We start from the raw sequence: 11767 nt of genomic DNA, 5'->3' as shown, positions 1-11767 counted from the left end.
GGTCAAAAAGTCCATAAGCAAAAAAAGCCAAATTAGACATAAAAACGACACAGTTTGGAGTCTCCAACGGCCTTAAAACTGGCTTGACTTGCCATTACTGTCTTGCAATAACGCGTTTAAGGCCCTCGTCAACACTCGGACAACGACCCGCTCACTCGGTCATTCCAACCTTGAACCATTAATATTTTTTAAAAAAAAATAAATAATTAGCCGTCTACAGTTTTCTTCGTCAATTTCTCTTATTACAGATCAACCCCTTCCTTTCTAAAATCTCAACACCACCACCAAGGACAAAATGGTCATTTTAGCTATCCTTTAGTATCCCGAACCAAGAAATCGAAGAAAATTCTTCTCACTTCGCTTCTGCTTCATCCGTCGATCTGCTCAGCTCGGTTCACTGAGGTCAGCTCTCTCTCTCTCTCTCTTTCTTTTAATTTTCCATTTTCTGTTTGTTTCCCGAGAAAATTATAACCAGAAAATATTTGACTTACAATTTGTCTCTTCTTTTTATTTCAGTTAATTTTTTTTAGGTTTTTGATTGAAAATAATAGTGATGAATTACACGTTGGTCAATAACTTTGATTTACTAACAGATTGATGGGAACATCGTCCGGTTCCAACATCCACCCACAGCCACCGTCAAAAATGTTGCCTCCACGTCAGCAACCCCGACCCGGAGGGTCAGGGTTACAAACTTCTCTGTCCTTAGTATCGTCCGATCACCCTCGGTTATCTCCCGATGCGCAAGAACCGAGATCAAACTCGGATAATATCCGCGAATCACCTACCGAGAGCGCTAGCTCTCGAGAAACCTGGCCTACTGGTGATGCTGTTGCCGTGGCGAAAAAATTGGAGAATGGAAAGGCTGAAAATGATTGCCCCGAACAGTCTGTGATTCGTCGCGTTTCGAGTGCGGATAAGATATCGCTTCGTGATATTGCAAGAGAGCGAGTTGATATTGTTTCGGAGAAGATGCATCGCTTGCCGGATGAGTTTCTTGATGAGTTGAAGAGTGGGCTTCGAGTTATCTTGGAAGGGAACGGCGGGTCGCAGCATAGGGAGGAGTTTTTGTTTTTGCAGAAGCTTGTTCAGAGTAGAGCTGATTTGACGGGGAAGACGTTGATTAGAGCTCATCGTGTTCAGCTTGAGATTCTTGTTGCGATTAATACGGGAATTCAAGCATTTTTGCATCCGAGTATTAGCCTCTCACAGACTTCCCTCATTGAAGTGTTTGTTTTCAAGAGATGCAGGAATATTGCTTGCCAAAATCAACTTCCGGCGGATGATTGTACTTGTGAGATATGTACTAATAGGAATGGTTTTTGCAATCTGTGTATGTGTGTTATCTGTAACAAGTTTGATTTTGAAGTCAATACGTGTCGGTGGATTGGTTGCGATCTGTGCTCTCATTGGACTCATACGGATTGTGCTATTCGTGACGGACAAATTAATATGGGCCCATCTGTTAAGAATGGAGCATGTCCAACTGAAATGCTTTTTAGATGCCGTGCGTGTAATCGAACATCTGAGCTCCTAGGATGGGTGAAAGATGTTTTCCAACATTGTGCACCGGCATGGGAGCGAGATGCCCTGGTGAGAGAACTTGATTTTGTCAGCAGAATCTTCAGAGGAAGTGAAGACCCTAGAGGAAGGAAACTGTTTTGGAAATGTGAGGAACTTATTGATAATATGAAGAGCGGACTTGCGGAATCAACAGCCTGCAGAGTAATTCTGATGTTTTTCCAAGGTTTGCATTTTTGCTAAGCTTTATATGTTAAAAGACTGAGCATTTTGAAAATTTATTATCCAGCAGGTTGTTCATTTCGAGTGAATATCTGATAGTCTCACTCGGTCAAATCATTTGGATAGTTCATGTTTGTTTTGGAAGTCGGTATCGTTGCCATTTAATGTTCACTACTTTTATAGTTGATATCCATTGCCTCATGGGGCAGATCTTATTATATTCGTAATCCTGTCTCTAAAACTCACGAAAATCTCTGTTACTGAACAATTTGTCTGTAATCGGGTGTCCTACATGAGCTCATTTTAATCAATCTATCTATATTTAATCTGCTCAAGAAATACGTAAATGGTGGATGGCTTCTAACCCAAATGTTTTTTTTTCTTTTAATTTGATAAAATGAATTTTAAATTATTTTCTGATTTCTTTAACTCTGTCTATTAGAACTTGAGGTAGACTCTCCTAAGAGCTTGGAGAATGGGGACGGTGGAAGACTGATAGCTCCTCAGGAGGCCTGCAACCGAATTGCAGAAGTTGTGCAAGAGGCAATAAGGAAGATGGAGATGGTGGCTGATGAGAAGATGAGAATGTTCAAAAAAGCCCGCTTGGCTGTTGAGACATGTGATCGTGAACTGGAGGAAAAAGCCAAGGAAGTTGCGGAGATAAAGCTAGACAGGCAAAAGAAGAAGCTACAAATTGATGAGTTGGAGAGAATCGTAAGGCTTAAGCAGGCGGAGGCAGATATGTTCCAGCTGAAGGCGAATGAGGCAAAACGAGAGGCCGAGAGGCTGCAGAGGATTGCTCTTGCTAAGACTGATAAATCAGAGGAAGAATATGCCAATAGTTACCTCAAACTTCGTTTAAGCGAAGCTGAAGCAGAGAAACAGTATCTGTTCGAGAAGATTAAGCTTCAAGAGAGTTCACGAGCATCACAAAGTAGCGGCGGTGGTGACCGTGACCCTTCACAGGTATCGGCATATTCCAAAATTCACGACTTGCTCAATAGCTACCCGAAGTCAGAAATGCAGTCAAGTGACCGCCACCATTTCAGGACAAATCCTTGAGGACATGATTTTTCGCATTTGTTATATATTTAATTATGTTTCAGTTCAGGAGTGTCAGTTTGTTTCTGAAAAATTGTTAATGAAATGCTAGTCGGTTTCATTTCATTGTCGGATCGTCTTAACCAGCAGCTTCCCCATTGCTAGGAATTAGCAAGGCTGATATAAAGCTGTAAGTGATTCTTTTCTTGTATTTGTTTTTTCCGCAGTTTGTCTGCATGAAAATGTATTATATACTTGTAGCTGTTGCTAGTTTATAGTTGATTGTCGTCGTGATTTGCAGTTGCATTCTGAACAAGCATATGATATGGGTAGGATCATGTATATAACAAGTTACAACATGTGCGGTTAAAGATATTTTGCGGTTCCTGAACTACAGACATTTTTACATTTTGGTTACCAATGTTTTATTTTTTACATTTTCGTAACTCAATTATGTGGATGAATTCAACTTTTCTGTTGTCACATAAGCAATTAATGACCGAAATTGCTATAGTAATCTCCTGTTTTGGAAAAATAAAAGTTTTACCAAAATGTAAAACATGACGATGGAAACCGGAGTCTAAAATTCAGCAACGGCAATTCTTTTTAACCCCAACATGTGTGTTCTTTTTCAGTTAGCTTTTCCTATTTCATGGAGAAAATAGCATTTGCCGGCAATGTGTTATTGTTATTTCTGTCACTGAACTGAAAGATAAATAAGGTTGACAGGTTTCTCTATTGATCGGCATTTATTTTCCTCAACATGAATATAATCTAAGAGGCTAGAATTTTAAATTTTTAGGGTAGCGCAGGGCGGTTGATTAGAACTGATGAAGATTTCGCCTTCCAATGAACTTTTGTGTCAAGGAAATTCTGATGTCGCCTTGCAGGATAATCATTATTCTGAAACGTCATGGCGGCACTGATTCCATGGCACCTTATTAAAGAGTTGAGACATACATTCGGAGCGACAATTCTTGCATTGTTCACAAACAGGCCCAACCTTCCACTGTTTGTAACCCTCAGCATCCGGTTCGGAACTCCGGATGGAACCAGAGTTCCGTTCGGAAAATGTAGAAGATGAGTGATAAGTAGTGCAGTTGGGATGGAGTGACCGAGTACGAAATCATGAAGAGTATCAAGCTTGAGAGAAACTTTTGATAGTTCCTCATCGGTCGGCATCAAGAAAGTTATTTCCCCGTCAGGAATTGGATTAGGTGAGGTGGTTAGAATCTTTAGAAGGATTACGAAGCCATGGTACGATGACGTTCTCATGTCATCAATGGCTACCTGCAGGTCGGTCTGGTTGATCAGATTTGTGGGTGGAGTCATGGTTGAGGGTTGGGAATTTACGACCGTAACGAGTGGAAGAAAGATGAGAAACCAGAGAGGCATTTTTGGAGTAATGTCAATCTGCTGGTGTAACTCAGAGAAGATCTTATAAATGGTGAGAGCTGAGTCTCTTGATCAAGTTTTATGGTATTTTTGTACATGCAGGATATGTTTTCTCAAGGTTAGTTGGTGGGTAATTTGTGCATGCGAAGGTAATAGAAGGCTCTCTATTACCCTAATCTTTTTCATGAATCGAGATAGAATTATAAAAAAAAAAATTCATTTGATCTGAAATTATATTTTTAAGATCCATTTAAGTTTAAAAGATGAAATCAGATATAATTTCAATTGATCTTTTTCTTCTCATTTTTACCTATTGAACTCTAGATCAGTATACTTGGAATTCGAAACAGCTAATTATGAAAAACAATAGTGTTTAATGTTAGTAATGATAACATGATATCAAAGAATAACAATTTCTACTGGATTCCTGGCAAAATATTGCATTAGATGGGATTGGGGAAATTTGAACCAAAATCACGAATCTTATTTACATGTGTATTCTTTTCCAACGGTCCAAAAGTAAAGAGGGGGGGGGGGGGGGGGGGGCGCAATCATTATATAATATTTAGTTCGTGGAAGTAATTTGATAGCTAAACATAAGCAAAGGAATTAGTGAGGATCAACCTGGTCTTTAAACTTGTGATTCGGAATAAAATAATTAAATATCACTTATTTTGATCTATTAAGAATAAGATTATTCATTTTCAGTTAATTAAAGATAAAATGTATAATATGAACAAGTTCAAGAATTTGGACAATTTAAATTTGTCTTTAATTGATATAAGACTAAAGAACGTTTGTCCTTAACTGGTCTAAAAATAAAAGGTATAGTTCTTAATTGATTTCAATTAAAATGACTGAAAATGAGTTATTTGATTACAAATTTTAAATTTGATGACTAGATTGATCCTTTGCTCGAGATAGAAAACCTAATTTTAGTTTTTGAGAAAATATGAAAGTTAAAATAACAACAATTACTTATTTAAACATGAACTACGGTAATGAAATATGTAATAGGAAAAGTTTGGAAGAAAATGGTTAGGCATCACCCCAAAAATAATTATATAACGCAACAGTTATGCCACGTCATTCATGCAACAAATCAATGAGGCGTTAGCTATGTGCAAATACTTAATAATAAAAAAATAAGCAATAAATAAAGGTTTCCTATTGTAATTACTTATTGGCTTATTGTAAAAATGACGTGTCATATCCGTTGTGTAGGATAAACACTCCCATCTCTAAATGTCTCATTCTCACCTTCTACTTTGCTAACCATTCCTTTAAAATTGTTGACCTATTTTCAACTAACCAGGAGTACTATATAAATGGAAGTTACTTCAAAATCTTTTGGGAATTTCATTATTATATGGTCTCTTTAATTTTCTAAACTTAATTTGACTCTTTATTACCTTTACTGCCTTTTATGCACACACTAATTTATTACTAATTCACAAATTCTAAGATAGACATAAATTCAGAACATTCTCATTCACGATGTCCGAATTTTCTTCTATTTTTCAATACAATGCCTAAACTTTATTTCTTAACTAAAATATACTTAAATTATAATTATAATAATAAATATTTTATAGTCGTCGAGATAGACTGACGTGCTTCTTACAAGGCTAAACAACATTTATACATATAGAGAAATGTTAGCAAAATACATCAAGAATAATATCGATAAATAAACAAATGTAAAAAAATTGAAATTCAAAATATGAATAGAAAATAAGAATCAAATCAAGTTACGTGTAGCATATGGTGTATGTTAAAAAATATTATAACTTATTTAAAAAATGTAATTCTAAAAAATTATCATAATAACTCAAATTTTTTTTTCTATATTTTTATGTATAGAAAAAGAAAATTATAAAAATAAAAATAAAAATTATATATATATATGTGTGTACGTGCTATAATGCATTCGATTTGTTTTAAATATTATCATATTATCTCTTTTTTAGAGAATATAAAGAGAACAGAGGACGATAATAATTCTAATAGTCATTTATTAATTGTTTTTATAACATTTTTTAAAATTTTGTTTTAATTTTCAATTTTATTTATTTATTTTCCTTCATTTTTTATTATTTATTTAATTTGGCTATTGGTGTTGAGTATCCCTTCTGATGTTATCCAAACAAGATAGATATTTTACAAATATTGGAGAACACAAAAAATAGTTTTGAGCAAAATTAGAATAGATCTTTGTTCTTTTGCTGGTTATGCTGCAGCATTCTTTAGTTCCATGTCAGAGAGACAACCAGATTAGTTCTATGATAACTTCAATTAATCTTCAACCAATTAATTAATGGAATTAGTGGCTCAACTTATTTTTTTAATTAAAGTCAATTAAAACTGATCCGTTGAATTTCTCATACTTTAAAGAAGTCATGCAGTTTCATGCATTGTACTACTATTTGCTAATTATTAATCTATAAACACATCCCAAAAAATTATAAGATTATTACTATATAAATGAAAATTGAGATGCGATGAAAATAATAAATAAAAAATGTGGTTAAGAATATAAAATATTCAGATTAATTTGTCAAAGAAAAACATCAATTCTTTAATTAAATTTTTTTGGAGCTATTCAAATTTTCTTTCAGGTAAATCTCACACAGTGAATGTGCACAGAATTTTAAGAAAAACAAACAAATTAAAATGTTGAAATGATAATTACATAAGTATTAGCATGCAAATGATAAAATGCCTAAAATTTGGGGGCTCAAAATATATTTGGCTTAAAATCCCGTAAAGAATATACATAATTATCAATAGTAATATTTGTAACAAATAAGTTAATAAATGATTTAAAATCTGATTGTTATATTTTTGACATGATTGATTATTTCAGTACTCCCTTTCGATCTCATTTAGAAAATTTCATATTTTATTTTGAGATATTTCATTTTTATTTTTGAAATATTTTTTGTTAAACATTTTTTCACTCTTGTTTTAATTATTTTAAAGGAATTTTATGAAAGTCATTAATAGGGACAAAATATAAAAATTTAAAAATAATAAATATTTTTATAATTTATATGTAAAAATAAATAAGGTTTTTAATATAAGATGGAGTGAATATTAAGTGTTTATAAACCACAATCTTAAAATGTGACTCAACCTATTTTTAGAGTTACTCATTGTTTTGTGGAATATTTAAGTACAACATGTGCTTCCTTTGTTGAGCGACAAAAAAGAACAAGTGGAAAGATTCTTATTCTAAAAACTTGGGCTTTTTACTCAAACAACCAACATTCATGTTTGATTTACTTTTATACCAACACATATTTGACATTTTAAAACTACCATGCAAGGGAGAAATTATTACTTTTATGCCATCCATATAAATAGAACCCTAATAACACAAACCCTCATACAATTATTTTCTCTCTCCTCAAATTTCTCTCTCCTTTTTCTTTCAATTCACCTTTCACACAAATCTCAGATTTGTTCTTCGCACCAATCCGCCTCCGCCGTTCCATTTTTGCCGTTTTGCCTCCGCCGTTTCGCCTCCGCCGTTCCGCCATCTTTCTTTTATAATTTTGATTTCAGATCTGAAGTTTTTAATTCTTTTTTTTCATTTTCAGATCTGTAATTTGTTTATTTTTACTGTTGTTTTCACCATTAAACATGTATAAAGATTATCTTTAAAGAATCTAATACTCATTTCATGTAATGTAGAATAATTTTGTGATTTTATGGAATAAAATTCTGTTATTTCTGCATTTTTTTTGTGTTTCTGCGTTTTTTTTATTCTGCAGAACGATTTATTGATGATTATTGATTGCTGAATTATTGTAACGTTACAGTTTTGTTGATTTTATGTTGACTTTATGTTGATATCAACTGATTTTTTTTATTTTTACATTGACAACTAAGATAACATTGTCTGTGAAATAAACTAAAAAAATTAAATTAAATTAAATTGAGACTAGATAATGATATGGTAGCATCGGGGAAGAAGACATATAATAATGTTGCATTATTATAATGTTACAATGTTGATATGGTGTTGATTTTCGGTTGATATTTTGTTGATTTTAGCATCGGTGAAGAAGACAATAATGATGTTAAATTATTGTAATGTTACAATGTTTATCTTATGTTGGTATAGTGTTGACATGGTGTTGATTTTGGTATTGGTAAAAAATATAAATAATGATTTTGAATTATTATAATACTACAAATTTGAATTTATGTTGATATTATGTTGATTTTGTGTTGGTATTTTAGATTGGAAAAATAATTTATTAATCTTTGGTTAATTTAATGTTGATTTTATATTGATATATATATATATAATTAAATATATGATAAATAATAAATTTTGATTAATTATTAGCAAAAATAAAGGTAAATAAATATTAAAAATAAAATTAGTGTTAAATTTTTTTTACAAAATTAATACTATCCAGTTTATTAAATGTTGTTGATATTATTTTGATATTGTGTTGATATTAAAACTGACAAAAATGTCAGCAATAAATAATGTACACATGTTGATTTTATATTGATTTTGTGTTGATTTTGAGCTGATATTTGATTAATTTTAATGACAAATAGTATACACATGCTGATTTTATGTTGATTTTGTGTTGATCTTCAATTAATTTTAGGGATATGTGCATGTTAATTCTAGGTTGATTTTAGGTTGACATCGAGTTGATTTTGCGTTGATTTTGATTAATTTAGCTTAAATAATTGTACATCAATAAAACTCAACACTAATTTTATAATAGAGTTTGTACGTAGAACATAATATAAGGAGCAAAAAAACCAACCAAATTTCAAAAATGCCGAAATGAATTTAGTACATTCTAATAAATTAACACTCTAGAAAATGAAAGTTACAAAAAAATGGTTGACTACCAATAGCATATGTTTATGTAGGGAATTGCAGAACGTTTATCGAGAAAAAAACACAAAAAGATCAATCATTCAAACAAATATATGCACTCCACATTCCATCCTGCTGCTTTTCAAATAAACATCTATTCCGCAAACTTACAGGAGGCATGTATTTCACAGACAATATTATCTTGTTTGTCAATGTTAAAATAAAAAAATTAGTTGATATCAACATAATATCAACATAATGTCAACATAAAATCAACAACACTGTAACATTACAATAATTCAGCAATCAATTATCATCTACAAATCGTTCTGCAAATGAAAAAAAACGCAGAAATACAACAAAACACAAAAAAATGCAGAGTTAACAGAATTTTATTACATAAAATCATAAAATTATTCTACATAACATGAAATAAGTATTAGATTCTTTAAAAATACTCTTTATACATGTGTAATGGTGAATAAACAGTAAAAGATAAACATATTACAGATCTGAAAATAAAAAAAAAGAACAAAAAATTTCAGATCTAAATCAAAAAGAGAAAAGAAAGATGGCGCGGCGAGACAAAGGTGGAACGACGGAGGCGAAACGACGGAGATGGAACATGTCACGACCCAAATTATTGAGCCGCGACCGGCGCTAGGGAACGGGAGTGGTAGCTCCGGAACCCGTAGCAAGCCTTAAATCACTATTAATTTTTCGCAAATAATAAACAAATAACATAAAGCAACAGAAGCAAGTATACATAACATGTATACACAAACATTCACACTAACTGTTCTGTTATCCTCGCGGGCTCTGGTTACCGTACCTCGTACGAACTGGCCTCGCGGTACTATATACCTCAGTTAGTGTATCCAACATATCACTAGCACCTAGTGCCGTGCACAACATATAAAACACGTAGCCTACAAAAAACATATAAACTGGGCAGCAAGTAATATGTACACTCAATGTGTACTGCTGTCTAGGCTACGACTCTGTCACACGGGACCACTACTGCAGCATTCACAGAAGTCAGAAATTATACATATACAACTGACTTCTGGACTTCAACATTGGCCTCTAACTAGGTCCACATACTAAGTACCTGAAAACATCAAAGGTGAGGGGTCAGTATTTGGGGAAATACTGAGTGAGTTCGCAGTTTACTAACGGTATTATTATAAAAACATAGCATCGCATCTCAATAAAACAATAATGTAAAACATATAAACATGTAATTGATCCGTACGAAACTAATATCCTAGCATGCGACACATCTTCCCGAATAATCATATATTATTCAATCCAATCGTACTTATCAATTGCGAGTCCAACTCGCTGGTGGCCCAGCCACTAGATACGGGGACTTCCAGGCTACACCGTAGCCGAGTTCACTCTGCGTATCTAAATCATATACCCAATCGTAAATATCAATCGCGAGTCTAACTCGCTGGTGGCCCAGCCACATAAATTTTATAATCATCAACAGCTCCCAGCTGTGCCAAGTCATTTCTCAAATGCAAATATACTAGACTGACTCGATACTGGTGATCACACAGCCTATTGACACCCAATAGGTAGCTAGTTTCTTCGGATCGCATACTAGTTCTCGTATATACATTTGATAGAAACATATAATATTTAATCAAATCATCTAACATGCGATGCGTAAAAACAGTATACATATCAATATAAAATAACTTTATATGTATAATACACGAAAGTAAAGAGCAACTCACAGTGACCGCAATCCAATCACAAATATGGTCGATGAAATGATATGCCCTTGCTATCCCACGTCTACTGACCTCTCTGCTCTGACACGTCTGATAAATAATTAATGTTTAATGATTAGACGTGAATCTCGTATTCCTATACGTATAATGCTTTTAAGTTTTAAGGTTTAGTTTCATTTCGATGAAGTTTTAAGGAGTTTTCAGGACAGTGCGCAGGTGTTGCCTGCGCACTGACACTGTTTAGTAAAACGACGATCTCTCCCAATTGAACCGTCGGATCGAGCTGAAATTTGACAGACGCGTTCCTAAGAGGCAAATCTATAAACTGACCGTTGGGATTTTGAATCTGCCAAGTTTAGGGTAGTGTGCGAACGCACACAGTGAGTGTGCGAACGCACACCCTAAAACTTAGGGAGTGTGCGAACGCACACTCAATGTGTGCGAACGCACACTCATGACAGCTCCCCGGAAAGTCGTTTTCCGGGGCTTTTCAGCTATCCCGACGTGCTATACATCCAACTATACGAAACCCGCATCTCGGTTTTCATTAAAACGCTATAATAACTTCAAAAACGTCAAATTCAATCCAAACAAAATCCTAACTCAAAACAGCCCTATATATTCGAATTTATCACCAATTTTCGAAATCTTTACCTTGATTTGATGCTCGGGATTGATAGAGGATTCGATTCTGAAGAAATCGCCGCGAAAATCACTTGAATCGGACGTCGAACGGCGAAACGGCGGCGAAACGACGGTATCGTCGATATTTTCCTCCATTTCTCTCGATCCTTCTGCTCCCTCTCTGATTCATATCTTTCTTTCTTATATCATTTGGCTAAAGTGCCATTTTAGTCCTTGTCCTTTTTGTTTCTTACCATTTATCGTTTAAACTTTTCTTTTATACGATTTAGTCCATAACTAAATCGATAAATCCTTTTATTATAACTTATACGTATTATTTATATCCAATAAATAATACGAAACCCGATAT

At 33.6% G+C, this 11767-nt stretch overlaps 2 protein-coding genes across 2 annotated transcripts; one reads left to right on the top strand and one right to left on the bottom strand.

Moving 5' to 3' along the window:
* The first annotated feature begins 235 nt into the window (after positions 1-235).
* On the top strand, positions 236-3090 carry LOC126655467 (OBERON-like protein). Its single transcript, XM_050349670.1, has 3 exons — positions 236-402; positions 594-1747; positions 2186-3090. The coding sequence occupies exons 2-3, from the start codon at positions 598-600 to the stop codon at positions 2803-2805; spliced, it is 1770 nt and encodes a 589-aa protein (XP_050205627.1). The 5' UTR covers positions 236-402; positions 594-597; the 3' UTR covers positions 2806-3090.
* Positions 3091-3497: 407 nt separating this feature from the next.
* On the bottom strand, positions 3498-4240 carry LOC126655468 (uncharacterized). The gene has a single exon (XM_050349672.2). It carries the CDS (start codon positions 4177-4179, stop codon positions 3583-3585), a length of 597 nt encoding a protein of 198 aa, XP_050205629.1. The 5' UTR covers positions 4180-4240; the 3' UTR covers positions 3498-3582.
* Between the last annotated feature and the right edge of the window lie 7527 nt (positions 4241-11767).

Source organism: Mercurialis annua, linkage group LG7 (assembly GCF_937616625.2).
Source record: "Mercurialis annua linkage group LG7, ddMerAnnu1.2, whole genome shotgun sequence".
Lineage (NCBI taxonomy): Eukaryota > Viridiplantae > Streptophyta > Magnoliopsida > Malpighiales > Euphorbiaceae > Mercurialis > Mercurialis annua.
The sequence above is the reverse complement of the archived record's forward strand: the minus strand, read 5'-3'. Positions and strand labels throughout refer to the sequence as shown.

Excerpts from the sequence above, each read along its gene's own strand:
- LOC126655467 (XM_050349670.1), top strand. The coding sequence starts at position 598 with ATGGGAACATCGTCCGGTTCCAACATCCACCCACAGCCACCGTCAAAA. Across the intron at positions 1,748-2,185 it reads AATTCTGATGTTTTTCCAAG|AACTTGAGGTAGACTCTCCT; the intron begins GTTTGCATTTTT and ends TCTGTCTATTAG.
- LOC126655468 (XM_050349672.2), bottom strand. The coding sequence starts at position 4,179 with ATGCCTCTCTGGTTTCTCATCTTTCTTCCACTCGTTACGGTCGTAAAT.